The sequence below is a fragment of the Eleutherodactylus coqui genome, chromosome 9, assembly GCF_035609145.1.
Source record: "Eleutherodactylus coqui strain aEleCoq1 chromosome 9, aEleCoq1.hap1, whole genome shotgun sequence".
NCBI classification, from domain to species: Eukaryota; Metazoa; Chordata; class Amphibia; order Anura; family Eleutherodactylidae; genus Eleutherodactylus; species Eleutherodactylus coqui.
This window is the reverse complement of record NC_089845.1, coordinates 88,888,069-88,905,376: the sequence shown is the minus strand read 5'-3', so window position 1 is coordinate 88,905,376 and position 17,308 is coordinate 88,888,069. Positions and strand designations below refer to the sequence as shown.

Sequence of the window (17,308 nt, the reverse complement as noted above, 5' to 3'; positions counted from 1 at the left end):
AGTGAGCAGGCTGTGATTCTACAGAAGAAAAGCGGATTGAATACACATCTCTTCATTTTCATTTGTGATAAGAAATGATCCCCAAATTAAATAAGATCTCTGGTGATACTGACTGGAGATTCCTATTGTAGTTATTTATTAGGAAGTTCTTTAGCCTCATCAATCAATACTTTTTGCAAGTGCTGTACTTTCCTAGCAGCAATGTAATAATTTTGGAGGCCTGCTAAACACTTACAGACACTCTCAGACCATTATGCTTCTTGAAGATATTAAGGAGATTGTCTTACTTCTAAGATTAATGACTTATCCTCAGGATAGGTCATCAACAGCTGATTGCCAGGGAACCACTGCCTGAGACCCCCGCTGTTCAGCTGATCGCAAGGGGTCACTGTTCTAATATAAAAAGCTGCTTTGTTGCCGGAAGCTTGTTCTGCTTCTAAGACTGATAACTTATCCTGTTTCAACAAACTTGAAGCAAAAGTACAAATGAATATAAGAAACGTTGTAATATTTCTAATTAGAGAAAAATTCTTCTTCCTCTACTTATCAGCCTCCCCCCCTTCCCCCGCCCACCTCCTGCACTGATCACCACTCTTCAGCACTCCTTCTGAGTTATTGTTGGTGTATTTATTGAGTTTCAGATTTATGCCCCCCTTGCCCCATCTGAGTTTTGGTGGGCGGCCTTCTCTTGTTAGGTTTGTATTTGTGCCACATTCTTTCCATTGTGTTACAATGGATTTAACGGTGTTCTGGGGGATGTTCAAAGTTTGGGATATTTTTATACGACTTAATCCCAATTTGTACTTCTCCACAACTTTGTCTCTGACCTGTTTACAGAACTCTTTGGTCTACATGTTGCTTGCTAGTGGTGCTGTAGACTCAAAGGCCCTTTAGAACAGGTGCATTTATACTGATAACATGTAACTGATCATGTGACATTTTAATTACACAGAGAGGGACCTTATTCAACTAATTACATGGCCTTTAAAGTTAATTTGGTGGAACAGACCTTATTTAGAAGTTTCATAGCAAAGGGGACAATTACATACTCACTCACAACTTTTTAGTTTCTATTTTTTTTAAACAAGGTTTTTTTCATTTCACTGTAACGATTTGAACTATTTTGTCAGGTCCACTACATAAAGTTTAAATTAACTTCCCTTTTACTTCCAGGTTGTAATGCAACAAAACAGGAAAAACACCATGGGGGTGAATACATTTGCAAAGCATTGTATACTGAGGTAAATGAGCTTTAAAGGGGTTGTCCAACTTCTAGCTGTTTTAGTGCAGGAAGCAGACAGCTCTGTGCATTGCGCAGTTGCCTGCAGGCCTATTGAAGTGACTCGGACTCCGTCTGCAGTACCAACCTGGGCCACTGTGCCATGTATGTAGCTGTTTAGGTCCTGCAGAAAAAAAAAATAGAAGTGGGACAGCCCTTTTAAAGTGGTCATATACCTTAGATAACTGTTGGCCAAGTATTAATATGTTTTAAATGAGGAAAGGATTAGAAAAGCACTACAAACATGTATGGCAATGTCACATCTCCTGCTGGAACAAAGGATCGGGCATATTAAAGGTCAACCAGCCCGATCTTTTTTGTCTGCTAGATTGCTGGGATGCCCCCATACACTTAAGACAGTGGAAAGGTCCCAGCTGATATTGTCGACTAACTTACATAAGAGGTTTATGAGCACCTTCAGTTAGAGGGAACCTGGAGAGTCACTTTAACATGTTTTTTCCGATGCTGCCACACCTTACATCAGTAACAGGACCTGATATGGTTATGTATTTGTTTATAGTGTACATGTAGGCAGCCAAGTCCTTCAATAAAAATACTTTATTTTTATTGGAATGATCTTAAAGAATGAGGAAAGAGCCATGCTCCAATATCATGCCATGTTAGCAAGCCTGTAACAGCTAGCTGCAATCCAGCATTGTGACATAAGGAGCTTCACCTTGATTTACCTTTGATAGCTTCTCTCACACCCATCTCATTTCACTGCGTACAAACATCTATTCACCTACTCAGATTCACACTCTTGATTGAAATGATGTGTAACAAAGCTTTCCTGTATCGTAGGCTAGACCTGTGCCAGGAACTTGTTCTCTTCTCTCTGCTGGGCACATTTCTGTCATTCCATTACACACGAATCACCCTATTGGTCTGTATTTGTTAGATAATTAAGAATCTAGTATTAATCTCATCTGTAATATGGTCCAACATGAAGCTACGGAGAACCACTGTAACTATAGCTCACTATAGGCCCATATAGGAGTTCATAGAGGAAAATCTAGTTAAGGGACTACGTCTACAAAGAGACCTTACATCCCTATGGGACAAATTTCACTGTGACGAAAATCAAAACGGCCAACGGTATTGGGTAATATCACTATGAATCCAATATAATTGTAGACTAGTTATTGCACCAAAACTATTCTGATTGATTCACAGTAGTGTGTTTATTTATAGGCTATACTCTATGTAATCGATGTCATAATAGTGTGTAGTCATATTAATAGGCTCCGTTCTATTTTGATGAAGTCACAAAAGAAAAGTGTGTGTTATTGGCCGTACTCTGCTGAGATTACGTCATAATAGTCTGTGTCTTTATATACCGAATTTTGTTCTGATGATGTCACAAAAATGTATTTATAGGCTGTTATCCATAGTGATGATGTCATAATAGTTTATATATGTCTTTATAGGCTGCTCTGTGTGTGAATTTATTTAATGTGTTTTGCTGTCTTAATATCGCAATAATATATGAGTGTTTATATATTTAGAGTTTTGGTGCTCTTTTATGGGGAGCTCACAAGAGTGTATTTATAGGCTGTGTTCTATCAGGATTAAATCTTTGCTCCATTGTAAAGATATAGTAATGATGTTATAATTTTAAGCTTTGTTCTACTGTAAAGATGTCACTTTTGTGTTTGTGCTGGTATTAATGATATACTTTCACAATAATGTCCTTCTGGATGTGATCTATTATGACAATATCAAAATTGTGTGTTATTTTTTTGAGCTGCTATCTATTGTGATAATGGCATGACAATGATATTTAGTGCATTTGCCCCAAATGCAGTAGTTCCCTTAAACAGAATATACTATGTATCAAAATAAACCCTACAAAATGGACAAAAGTATAGACTCTAAGCTTTCCTATAAAAGTGCTATACAGTGCTACACATAATAGTGAAACAACCATTATCCTCCTAAAGACTATGTTCAAAGCTGTAGTGCTAATGCAGTATAGGCTCTTTTTACCTTGTGCTCTTCTCTCCAGCGCCAGTGCAGTCTCAGATTTATGCCTTTTAAGTAGAAATCTGCACAAGGACAAAAACCAGGACAGAAGGAAAACAGAACTATAGGGTTCAATATATGAGACTAAGACCTTTTCAGTTTCCGTTTTACATGAGTTCCATCCCTGCCAGTTTTTTTTAGCTGGATAGAAAAATGCATAATATGCTGCAGAGGGTATTGACCTATTTATCCCCAACTGCCCTATAATTAATATTGGCCAGGAGGGATAACCCAGAAAACAGGCGCCTTCTTGCCATCTATACAATTCTGATCATGCTATGTTTTACCGGATCATTTTTCAATGTGGACCAAATAAAGATGGTATTATGCAAGTACTTTATTACCGTTCAGGATCTTAAACAAGGACATATTACTATTTATCTGATCTTGCAACATAGAAAGCAATGCACCAAGCTTTGGAGGTGTTCTGAAGCTGAAAAACTTTCTACTGCAATGAGAGAAAAAAAGTTAAAAATATGTCCGTGTTCATAATGACTAGAGATGAGTGAACCTACTCGTTTCGAGTAATTACTCGATCGAACACCGCAATTTTCGAGTACTCCCGTACTCGGGTGAAAAGATTCGGGGGCGCCGGGGGGCGGGGGGAGGCGTGGCAGAGCGGGGGGTAGCAGCGGGGAACAGGGGGGAGCCCTCTCCCCCCCCACTCCCCGCTGCAACCGCCCACTCACCCGCGGCACCCCCTGAATCTTTTCGCCCAAGTACGGAAGTACTCGAAAATCGCGGCGCTCGGGTGAAAAAGGGGCGTGGCCAAGTAGGTTCGCTCATCTCAAATAATGACGTTTAGGAACATGGAGGCAATTTATTTATTTATTTTGCAATGGAGCTCCATTCCTTAACTTCCTTTACTCTCCATGGTTTCTTACCTAAATTTCAAAGGCAGATGGCCACCATAAAGAAGGGAAAGGGAGCCAAGTGTATGTACATTTATACAGAAACACCTGGTTCAAGTCATATTCATCATTACTGTTACGTCCGCTCTATGATCCATATGCCCTAACATGCCCTGATGGGGCAATGACTTGAGAATTCTTATCAAACAAATGAATGTATCAGTCCTGCTGTGATAACGCAGGGACAACATACTTGAGATATTCTCGTACGATTGTCAGTGCCTTATAACCACAAGATATTTCATAGTATCTTAATAAATTGTGCTTAGATGTTATAAGTAAAGTCTTTTCCATTAGTTCTGTGCACTTAGTTGTTCCGCAGATACATCCAACACCTAGAACATTTCCTATAGTCAATAAAGCACCAGCAAGCCGAACTATTATCAAAAGGTCATGGTGGAATATTCTCATCTAATTAATTAAGAGGTTAATCCTCTGGCATCTTCCAGCACCGGCTACACTTTACCTCGTACGAATCTCTCCTATCAGTACCTGGGATGCATTTTATGAACATTATAGATTTCTGGTTGCACTTCAAGTATTCTCTCCCAGGGATTCTGGCAGTGAAGTAGTCAATATTGCTGGCTACAACTCTGCAGATGTAAGTCTTGGAGATTTTATTCTCTCAGTATCTGCTGATGGAAGAGAGGAACTGATGCTCAGGATCTCTGAGGGAGCCACAAAGAAGCTGCTGAGGACCTGATTCATTTCTTTACAGGGTTCTTGGACCAGGAAGAGTCTGCTGCAGCTGCTGAGACATGTGCATGATGTCTTTCAAGGCAAGTGATGACTGTTTCACATTCAGATATAAGCAGAGAATAAATGGCAACGCCTCACACTAAAAGCATCCTGCCTCACAGGCCGTGTTCTGGGATAGCATAGTGCAGATATTGCTGGTACAGGCCTTGAGTCACAGTCACTTGAAATCCTGCAGAAATGAGCCAGCAAATATCCTGAGTGTGAAGTAAAAGACAATGCTGAGAACTCTGGAGGGAGCAGACATGTTTATATAGAGTATTAGCAAGGAACGGGTTTCTTTTTATATTATGTATATATTGAAACAGTTGCCAATCTTGTAGAAATGTTGATTTTTTTAAACTTTGTATTCATACAATAATATACATGTGAATCGTTTGTAGAATCTTGTCATTGAGAACTTTTCAATACTTTAGCATAATATGTAAAGAAATGGTCACAGAGAAATGTAGTGGGAAAAAGGTCACAATAACAGATCAAAAATGATCAGAACAGTGAAGATCTGTCCTAATCTGAGACAGTCCTAACTTAGTATCTATTGTCATTCAGTTATGGTCTGTACATTAGAGTTACCTGTTATTCATCTATTACCTAAAACTGCTATAAATTACTTAGTATCAGCTGAAATTTTAGTCAAGTACCATTTTTACCTGGCTACTTGGCTACTTTTGTTACTTTTTTAGGGTTCCTTCATGCTTGTGATAAAATCGCACAGTTTTTGAGCAATGCGAGAGTGAGTGAAAACGTAGAATTATGAAACCAATGATTTTCAATGGTTTCATTCCCATTTGAGATGTTTTTTAAAATGACGGTATGTCCTATTTTCTGCGTTTAGCGATTTTTCTTTATTACCTTCCATGTTTCCAATGGGGCCTCCTTTTTATTGCATTGCGATTTTCGTGCGATACAATGCGCTTTTAAATTTGAAACTCCTGTTGACTTTCGCGCAAGAAAATCACGGACGGCAGCAATGCGTTGCGAGATTATTCTCAGGAAAAAGCATCGCTGATACTCAAAAATCGTGGGAGCAAAGAGACAATTTTGGTGTGATTTTCTCATGGCGATATCACGATTGCCAGTGTGAAGTAGCCCTTATGTAAAGACTAGTTATATCATACATGCAAATATGGTAAAATATAATATCATTTTGCCATGTAGTCTGTATAAATATTGTAAACGTTTGCATAGTATCATGTTTCACAGAACCTCTCCACAGTCTCTTAGGATGGACTAACTTGGGTGGAGCGGATTCTGCATTGAGGAGGCCCACACCGGACTCCAGCTATGACCCCTCAGGCGACCCTGTGTACCTGAATTTTCTGTAATGTGGATGACCGCCGTTGGTCATGTGCAATACAGCTTTATTCTTTTTAATATTTGTATTTTCGCGGGTACCAGCAGCCCATAATTAATTGCGTATGAGTTGTGGGTCGGACGGCCTCTATTGAATTCAATGGAGGCTGTTGACGCGGAGCCCCCATGGCAATATAAAGCATGCTGCAATTTTTCTTCTGTTTGTGGAATATGCAATTCGTATCTGTGAGTGTGAACAAAAAAGCGAAAGTTCATCCTTTTTAATGGCTGCGTTTTGCTGTGGATCCTCCGCGTGGACATGGATCGTGGATTCCGCAATTGAAATCCGCCTATGTGAGTCTGGCCTTAGAGAAGTACATGCAAGGTGGGTAGTAAGAAAGGGCTTTGGCCTGCTGTCCTTGAAAACAAATAGTTACTAGCAAAAGCTGCCTGAAGATTCACCCGGAGGATGATGGTTGGCTCAAGTTTTTTGTCACAAAACAGTCATGTTCCATTGGAACACTTTGATTCACACATATGAGCAATGACATTTTTATTCTTGATGCAGCTAGATTTGAAGAAATATGCAGAACTTTCTAACACTAAGGTTATGTTCACATGTAGTGGAAATGCGGTGGATTTTCCGCAGAAAAATCTGTTTGGCTAACTTCACTCAAGCAAGCGCGATATGGGGCCCTGAATCACGGCCCGATATCGCGTGTCCCACCAAGTGAATTCCCAGCGGATGTGAGGTGTTTTTATGTCAAAACAGCGTCACATCACTTCGGGGATGCAGGGAACCTCCGCCGCGGCTGTCAGCAGCACCGGAGGATCGCAAAGTTTCTCACATTGCTTTTAATGGGAAAGGGAAACCTCGCATCGCATGCACCTAGCATGTGGGGTGATGCTGCTGCCAGCCCCACTGAGAATAATGGCCACTGCGATTCGAGAGCAGAAAGATAGAACATGCCGTGATTTGTTTCCCGCTAAGCATCACGGTGCCATGCAGGAAAACATCGCTCATGTGTATGGCCTCATTCAAAAGAATGGGGTTCATATTTGTGCAACGCCCGAGAGAAGGCAGCCTCACACAAATATGAAGCCCATTCTTTTGAATAGAGTCATATAAAGGGTGTGGACAAAAATATGGAAACCCCTGACCAATGGAACCATGTTGCTCGGGTAGATGTTCCCTTCTCTGTCATATTACCTCCACTTAAAATTGGTTTCTACTAGAGATGAGCGAGTATACTCGGTAAAGGCAATTGCTCGAGCGAGCATTGCCTTTATCGAGTACCTGCCTGCTCGAGATGAAAGGTTCGGGTGCCGGCGCGGGGGAGCTGTGAGTAGAGGCTGTCAGCAGGAGGGAGCGGGGGGAAGAGAGGGAGAGAGAGATCTCCCCTCCGTTCCTCCCCGCTCTCCCCCGCAGCTTCCTGCCCGCCGCCGGCACCCGAACCTTCAGTCTCGAGCAAGAAGGTACTCGCTAAAGGCAATGCCCGCTCGAGCAATTGCCTTTAGCGAGTATACTCGCTCATCTCTAGTTTCTACATGTCTTATTGATATACTTAAAATTTTCTGCTAGTATTGTGAAATATGATTTCTAATCCCATGTAATTTAAGGCATGCATTTCATGCGGTATTTCCATATCTTTGTCCACCCCTTTTATATGAGTGTCGTTTCGAGGCATGTCCTACCTTTTTGCATTCCTCTGAGTACATCACCCATTGCTTTCCATGGGGCAGCAAAACACATTGCACGGCATGCAATGTGCAAGTGAGTGCGATGCGAGGTTTCCTATTGAAAACAATGGCGATCCTCTAAAGCGCCTGAAAGCCACACCGGAGGATCGCTACTTCACAGAGGTGATGGGAGGCATATTTTTTGCCAGAAAAGTGCCTCACATTGGCGCTTGCCCGTATATAGGTAGTCTAACTTCACCTGCTTTTTTACCCATTGCAACATTTTTGTTCTTTTGAACCTTTCTCAAACAAGCCATAGATTGCTAGAAAGCTTCAAGAGAACTGAAATGTTGCAATGGGTGAATAAAAAGGTCAAGTTACATGAATTTGCAGTCTCTGTGGCCTTCTTGCAGTGATTGGTTTCATCAGAAGTCGTAGATCAGATTTGTTTGGAGACTTGCACCAATATTTTTGAACTTCAGTGCTGCTTTACTGGCTATTTTAATTTTTCAATATAATACTTAGTTCTCCACTGGTATCCAATAGTTATGACCTGTATGCTCCGCTGTATAGTTGTGAATGTGCACTCGTCTGTAACTGGTAATGAGGCATTGTGGGAGATGTAGTTTTTAATGGAAATAAGTGGAAACGTAAGGGAAATTTAGAAAATTTTGCCCAGTCTCCAGAATACTCCTTTTAGTAAATTAAATATCTCACGTAATTGAAAATTGCACGCTCTGCCAAGCTAGAAGCTGTTACTAACTTTGGAAATGAAAGAATCGGATGGCCCAAGTCTTAGGTCAACATGCCTTACCAGAGTATTTGAGAAGAGAATACCTGGAAGTGATTTTATGCTTTCTATCAGCGGTTCTGGTATTTTTCATGGCAAGAGTAGCGTAGTCTGCAGTACTACCCCTAAAATAAGACCCTGTCTTATATTAAATTTTGTACTAAAGGAGGCGCTAGGTCTTATTTTCAGGGGATGTCTTATTATACTTACCTAGCAGGCTCGGTCTGGGTCCCTCCCGCTGCTCTCTGGAACCCTGACACGCTTCTTGCAGTCCTCGGCCACCCACAGAAGATCACTTCCTGGTTACGAGATTCATAAATCCTCCATGAAGCAATGGCTCAAATTGGTTCTCGAGTGCTGCTCAGTCAATCAATGCAGCGCTCGATGAACCAGTGTGATGGCTGTGATTGGCTCATCGAGCGCTGCATTGATTGGTTTTTCAACCGTTGGTCAGCCAATCACAGCCATCGCATTGTGGAGGCAGAATTTATGAATTGGCTGATTGCTAAAATGAAAAATTCCCATAATACAGATCAAAATTTAGACAGATTGCCTATTGGTCATCAGTAATGTCCATGAGAGATCATGAGGTCCAGTTAATGGCAATTGGGGAAAAAACTGTTTAAATTTACAGAGACAAATATAGGCAGAAGGTATCCTCTGCAAGAACAGTATGTGTACCCCTTGCTACCTGTCATAAGTTATAATAGATTTGTAAGTAATTGTGAGCCAACTCAATAATTAACAGACATTTATTTCATGCCCGTAGCCAGATTTGGAGGAGATATTCTGATAGATGTAAAGTCCATCTTTCTCTTTGTGCTGGTCTCATTTATTATTGTGTTCAGGGTAAAGGAGGAGGTCAGTTTCAAGGCCTTTCGCAAGAAATAGGGAAGCATATAGCCTGGTACTTCTAGGTAGAGATACGGAGAGTGATAAACACCAGATGCTTGCTACATTCTTTATCTGTATCCTAGTCATCTATGAGTTTTAGGATTATTATTAGAAATATTCTCTTTTAGACCGCTTTCATAAGAGTGTGGTGCCGGCCTACTTCTATGTGTCCGACCCTGTATTATAGATCTAGAGCTGCTGTTACTTAGCGGCTTTCCACTCTGGCTCATTAATGGTGCTTCTGATCAAGGTCCCAGTTTCTGTCTTAGCATATTGATAGGAGTGAATATTGCATACAACAAGGTTTCCAGAGCATATTTTGAAGCTAGTTAACTGGAGTTTGTGCATATCGCTAAATATTTGAACCCCCAAATCGTGGAGCATTCTGAACCCAAAATAAAATAGCTTAAAATTGCTTCTTTTTATGTTGATTTTCAAAAATTGTAATCCTTTTGACTGAGTGAAATTAAATATTTCACATGTATGGCTATGTCATCCCATGTAGATGTACAGTAGATTATGTTGTAATAAGGTTTATGATATTAGATATGATCATTTTCCATAACTGGATGAAATGGTATAAGACACTCAAAGGATCCTTCAATAACAATAAAAAGTTATATACATTTTACTATTGTAAAAAAGATTTAGCCCACAGAAGCCAATCACTGTCAAATCATCACTTTTTTCTACTTAAAAAGCGTTATACAGTAACTATATCACTTACTGGAGGATAGCTTGAGAAATAGCAATACTGGTTTTCATATAGCCAATAATGAGAAAAATAACCTACACCAAAAATCCACAATTTGTCTGAAACAAGGCTTAAAGGGTTTATATCACAATCTCACTTTTTTTCACCTATCCATAAGTGATCTCAAAGCTGTGATCCTGACAGATCCCAAGAATGGGGGTGCAGTGTCCTCCTCTTCTCATCACTGTGGGCTTGCTGCACCCCTCCACCCAGCCCCATTAAAATGAACTGTGCACTGTGCATGCATGACTGCTGCTCTATTGAATTTAAGATCACTGAGGATGGGTGCATCCAGCCCACAATGATAAGAGGGAGAGACCCCTATTCTCGGAATAGGTGGGGTCTCAGACTTATCACCTATATTATGGATAGGTAAAAAAAGTTAATTGTGCTACACCCCCATTAAGGATAGAATGTGAAATGTCTTGGGTTCAATCTGGGTTGGGGTATTGGAATTGACAATAATATACAATCAATCAAGTGTGGGACATTGAAATTGGCAATAATATGCAAAGAAATCTCTCCAAAGGAACAACTCTTTCATAAAACCAAGCCCCATTTAGACCAGATTTATCTACATATAGTTTACAAATAGAGATGAGCGAGTACCAAAATGCTCAGGTGCTCGTTATTCGAGCCGAGCTTTTTGTAATATTTGAGAGCTCTGTTCGAGTAACAAACCCCATTGAAGTCAATGGGAGACTCGAGCATTTTTGCAATGGACCCGCTGGGTGCCATGTGGTTTTTTTCTCTTTCTCTCTCTGCCTCCCCCAGCCAGACACTGCTGCAGACGTGCGCACGCTGGCACATCACAGCAGGAAGTGGTAAAGCAGGGAGGGGCTCAAAAATTTTCTCAAACACGGCGTGGTACTCGCTCGAGTAACGAGCACCATCGAGTATGCTACAGTACTACTCGAATGAGTATCAAGCTCAGAGAAGCATGCTTGCTCATCTCTATTCACAATTTTTGAGAGGACCACCCCTCCAGAAGACCACTTTTCATGGTAATTCTGGGGGCAATTCAATTATCTATCCAGGTAACCGACTTTCCATAATGACTCATTCCAGAAAGAAGAGCAGCGTAGCCCATTGTTCTCATCACTTTAACATCTAAAAGGTTCATCATAACAGTGTGAAATTTCAAGATGAAATAGTTCTCATGTTTTAGCACGTTCATTGGTTTTAATATTTAAAGATGCAAGCTTATTACTTCTACTGTCACACAAATCTTTTCTCATTGGGTTTTACTGGCTGCGTGAAGCCTGATCTGGCCCACGTGAGGTAGCACTGGACCTGTTGAGATCTGTTATCTAAAGAACTTGGAAGAACATTTCAGCTTCCAAAAAGTTTATCAAGGTTTACTTTTAACTGATGAATACTTCACTGAGGGTAATGAAGGCAACATGGACAGGTCCCAAATACCATCCATTGTTTGCCAAATATATTCTCCATTGTTCTGTTAATCCATTGAGCGATGTGTTTTCGTTTGCCTTTTAAATGAGGATGCCATGAAAGTAATATGGAGCTATTATTTTACACAGAAGGAAACGCCTCTTGCCAATGCTGCTTTCTGGGCCGCTCGTAAAGGAAACCTGGCGTTACTCCAGCTGTTGTTGAACAGTGGCCGTGTCGATGTGGACTGCAGAGACAGTGTATGCCCTTCACTTGTGTATGCCAAGAATTCCTGATCACTATCTTCATCATCAGAATGGCACAGTGGCCAGACAACAGGCCTGTTATTATTCCTTCAGCGTCAATATTATTCAAGGCTCTAGGATACTGTAATAGATTGGTTGTTTGTATGTTAAGAAATGCAAAGTGCAATCTAGTAACTGAATAAGGGAAACGGCTAAAGGAACGTTGAGACAAATGCTGAACATTTTATGTATAGTCCAGGGCATTCCAGAACAGAACGCATGCCATTTTCAATTCCGTTAGTTGCTCCTTATACTGTACTAAAACATGTTTGTTTGCAGTCTGTTTCTAAGAAGCATCTGACAGAATTGTAAATGCCAGCTGTTACTGGGATTTCCAATGAAAATTTGTTACTAAAATCCCAAAAAATTAATACACTATAATCAGAGTCACAAATAATAATTGTATGTTTGAGCAGCCCTGTGGCTGTGTAGCTCTTAAAGGGGTTCTCTGCTTTGGACAATCTCTAGTTAGAAGAGTCCCTTGACTATAAGCTAATCACAAAATGATCTAATGGGACCCCCTGCGATCAGCTGTGGGGAAACCTGTCAGTAAGTGTTCAATTTCCCAGCAGTGAACTACAGGGGAAATGAAAGAGGATGTCTGAGACTTTGTGGAATTTTTCTATTGATGACCTCCCCCAAAATAGGTCATCAATAGATGATCGTCAGGGAGTCGGCCCTCAGTATCTATTACAATCAGCTGATGTTTGGCACCTCTGTCAATGTGGTCAGCAATGGAAGCAGATATCGCTGCCAACATTGCAGCAGTCCAGATTGGGACTGCAGGCACAACTCCCATTGAATTCAATAGGAGCTATACCTGCAATACCACCTTGGGCCACTGAACTACAAACAACGTAATCTGCTATCTGCGTTACCAGTACTGACAGCGGTGCAGGGAATCAGCTGGCGAGTGGGGATCCCAAGTGAAGGACCCCAAAGCCCCAGATAAGCCCTTTAATCTTTACAAAACACTGAATGACATCAGTGAGTTGTCCAAGTAATGAAGGACCTGACATGTCACCTAGTATAAGACACTCTTTATAACCGTTCTCCACTCTAGCCAAAAGTAGAGATTCCAGAACAGAAAACCCTGACATTTAACTCACAATTCCCTAATAGAGTATATGAAACTGTATTTCAAAACTTGACACCCCCTTTAATGCAGGCAGGGGGTATACGTGTACTGATATGATCAATATATTTAAAGAACATATCTGGGTTTAGAAAACCTATTTTTCAAATATCTTATTAAGCCATTCTGTATTAATAGAATGGGATTACATCCACCAATTAGCCAGAGTGTAGCAAGGCTGTAGTTTCTGTATTACTGTACATAGGCACCCAATGATTTCAATCCAACTTTTAAAATTCATATTTATGCTAAGTTTTTAAATAGGTCTTCCTACTGTAGGAAATAGGAAAGGATATGCCACGGCATCCTAATCACTGTCGGTTTAAATGCCAGGACACCCCTCCCAATCTTCCGAATGAAGATAAAGGCTGTGCCTTCTTCATTTCCCTTCTCCTGAACAGTGATGTTCCTTGCCACCCTCTGTGCATGGATCTACAACATGCAGCACTTGAATGGAGCTGTATTGCTATTCCCTTCACAGTGGGTGGCCAGGAACGCCGCTGTGCAGGAGTACTGCCAAATGGACCTCTCTTTCTTTGTGTTCAGATTGGTCCCAGAGCTCAGACCTCCACAAATTACAACCTTATGATATGTCTAGACGACTGGAAATACCCATTTAACTTTACAGTGTGAATATAGTTGCGGCAGGTTTTTTTTTTACATAAAAAACCCCAACAGAACAATGTGAATATGTAATAGCATAGGAAATTCGGAATATTCTCGAACATAACGATCAAATGATTTTCATAGAACGAGACCTGTATGCATGATATAATAGATGCCAGATGCTGCTTAAATCGATGCAACAATCCTATGGCTACATGTGCTATAACACTATTATATGAGATATCTATTTTACACTTACTTTCCCTGTATGGAAACCAGTGGTTATTGATAACAATCATATGGAGCAATGATCAAACATTTCATTACAAATGTCTGACTTTTATACCCTACATATATGCAATCTAGATACACTTCACATTTACAGTATGGTTCTAATAGCTTCTAATCCCAACATAAAAAAGTCTCAGGCTTTTGTTATATGATTCCAGACTCATGTATGTTCCTCAGTAAAATGAGTAGCTTGCAGGATTGCTGGCATGCTCTTACAAACACCTATTGGAAGGGAAAAGGAGAAAGAAAAGTTCTGGCTTAGAACGTGTTTTGCATGAGTCATAAAAGTTCTCTGCCATGGAAACTTTCTCCACCCATCCAATCTCACGTTTTCTTGTTATCATCTCCTGCAGTACATGAGCGAGCTTTACTGGCTGTCTTGTTCCCTCTCTGCAGACTGACAGTAAAGTATCTGTGGAACAATCTCACTGAGCAGGAGAACAAAGTACAGTTGATAATAAATGTCCTGCCCTTCGGGGTTCCCCACAGGAAGTGAGTAGGCAGGAGCCATATCACTCCATGTTCTTTTCATCTTATCCGAAGAAGAATTTTTAGGAGGATCCACAATTCATCATTTATTTTTGTTTTTATTGGAAGCTGTTTTTCAGCTCTTTTTTTTGTATTTCCGTCTTCCCCACAAAATTCAATAACTTATGATTACTGTATTCACTGCTAATTAGCTGCTGTAAAATCCTCTATTACAAAATAGTATATTGCTCTATTTAACATTATTACTATTTTTCTTGAATGTATGATTGTTACATACGGTCAAACTAAAATTCTGGTCAGAAATACCAGATCACTGAAAGTTTAAAGGGTAACCGTCACCGCATCCATGCTGCCCAAACACAGATAGCATGAACCCAGGACGGGTATGCCCATTGCCCCTTGTGTGTGCTATTCTGAAAAGCTGCAGTGTTTTAGTAGAAAAACGTTTTAATGTTTGACTCAGAATGGAGCTCCAAGTCAAAGAGGAGGGGGGCGGCATGGATTTGTTTTATTTCAGGTTCTCTCCTCCAAAAAAGAAGCAGAGAGACGGAACCCTGAACTGAGCGCTAACACAGGTGTGAAAGCAGCCTGAGGGCAAAAATACACAGCCATATGTGCAACTACGCTCGCCATTATAGAGCATGGTTGCGCATAAACATTTTTTTTTCTTGGGCAATTTAAACTCCGTGCCATAGCATGTGAATTTGAGAAGAACAGCAGAAAGATAGGTCCTGCCCTATGTTTGCCGCACATAGTATTAGCTATGTATGGGAAAGATAGGGGCAAGTCCTATCTTTTCTCACCCGTACAATTAACAGGCGAGAATACCGCTAATGAAATCAAAACTATAGAAATTAATGGTTTTGTTTAGCCCCGTTATTTGGCTGAGAGGATCACAGACGCATAACCGGACAAAATCACGCCAATGTGAAGAAGCCCTAAAGCTGCTTTCAGAAGGCCGAGAAAATTGTGCAAGATTTGTGCGTTCCAAGACACACAAAAATATTTTTGAATAGGGTCATATACAGGAGCAATTTTTTTCCTGCATCCCATTAGGCATATCCTATCATTTGGCGTTCCCATGGAATGCCTCGCCCATTGTTTTCAATGGGGCAGGAAAAAACATTGTATGCGTGTGAGGTGCACGCGATATGATGCGTAGGTTCCCATTGAGAACAATGGGAAACACTTGCTGATTCTCAGGTGCGACTTTAAGCTACTTCTCTGAAGTGATGTGGTGTTTTTAACATAAAAATGCCTCACATCCGTGGGGAAATCACATGTTCCCGAGCATGATACCGGGCCAAGCTTCACGGCCTGATATCATGCTCGGCCCATGAGAAATTAGCCTAAGTGAGACTTGCACAAAAAAATGGAAACTTTCCCCCAGAGTCCATGAAGCTTACATATATGCTGTTTTTTGCTGAGCCCTTGGATCACGTAGGACCCTTTTGTACAGGCAGAATATTTTGCCTGTATGAAATTTCGCATTTTGCAGCTAAAAACACAGAAATTCCCGCACCAAAATCTGCATGTATACATACCGCTAATGGGAGTGGAAAAACGCAGCAGCAGATTTAGCTGTGGAATGCAGAAATATTCCAACCATGTGAAAGGCCCCCTAGGTGTTTATCTGCAAGATTGCTATGGCAGAGCTATTTTTTTCTGTTAAGAAACCATAATCAGCACGGACCGCTCTATTACCCCCCGCAAACTGGCAGGCAAAAACATAGCTTTAAAAAAGAAAAAGTTCTTTGTCCACTGCCAACTAGGGTAAACTTTATTTATACAATGATCTAATTTATTCCATTATCACTCAGCAAAGCTTTCCTTAAGTAAATAAGAACTTCATCCGCAAAGTTGAAAAAAATCTGACATTAAAAAATCACAATAGTATGTGCCTTTTTGTTAAATTAACAAGTTTTATATGGTATTCTCTTCTTGTGTATTCTTATATTCACAGACTGGGGCTACAGCTTTGATGGTGGCATCATATTCTGGAAATATGCAATGTGTCCGAGAGCTAGTACTACAAGGAGCAGATATTAATATCCAGAGAGATGTATGTAGATCGTGTGTTTAAAAAACAGAATTGTGAGTCCATATGAGAGGGCTCTAATTAGCTCTTGTGTCTATATATCTATAATTTCTTGCCATTGTTTTGCAGTCTGGGGCTACTGCTTTGTTCTTCGCTGCCCAGCAAGGTCACAATGATATTGTGAAATTCCTTTTTGAATTTGGTGCATCTACAGAATTTATTACTAGGGTAAGAAATATTCTTTTTAAAGACTGAAAATCAAATATATTTAATTCTTTGTGATTCATTAAAAAACTAATGCTATTCTGTAATTAAAAAGTAATTAACAGCAGTAGTGGTAGTTCATAAAGCAAGATGAGCTCTGTGGTATCTTCTGGAATGTTATGAAATCACTGTGGCTGGCAATGTTAAGGGGACACTGGGGCTATAACATTTAATGGGCACTGTGTCTGACAAGGTAATGAGAGAAGTATAGTATGGGTACTGCTGGGGTAAAATGAAAGCCGCACTGTGATTGGTTGTTATGGGCAACAAAACAACTTTTCTTTTAGACAGCTTTTAGATGCTATGGTGATGATGAGTGAGTGTGAGGCATAGCTTGTAGTCACATGATGCATACACATGAGGGCAGAGTTGTTTTGATAACAAACCGCACCAAATCAGGTTAATATAT

At 40.4% G+C, this 17,308-nt stretch overlaps 1 protein-coding gene across 1 annotated transcript in view; it reads left to right on the top strand.

Annotated features, from left to right (window-relative positions):
* Positions 1 to 11,887: 11,887 nt before the first annotated feature.
* The window catches only part of ANKRD29 (ankyrin repeat domain 29), a 46,622-nt gene continuing 41,201 nt past the window's right edge, over positions 11,888 to 17,308 (top strand). The window contains exons 1-3 of the mRNA XM_066578857.1: positions 11,888 to 12,031; positions 16,561 to 16,659; positions 16,765 to 16,863. Of these exons, the coding sequence (XP_066434954.1) occupies positions 11,888 to 12,031; positions 16,561 to 16,659; positions 16,765 to 16,863 (342 nt within the window). The remainder of the gene's footprint in view (positions 12,032 to 16,560; positions 16,660 to 16,764; positions 16,864 to 17,308) is intronic.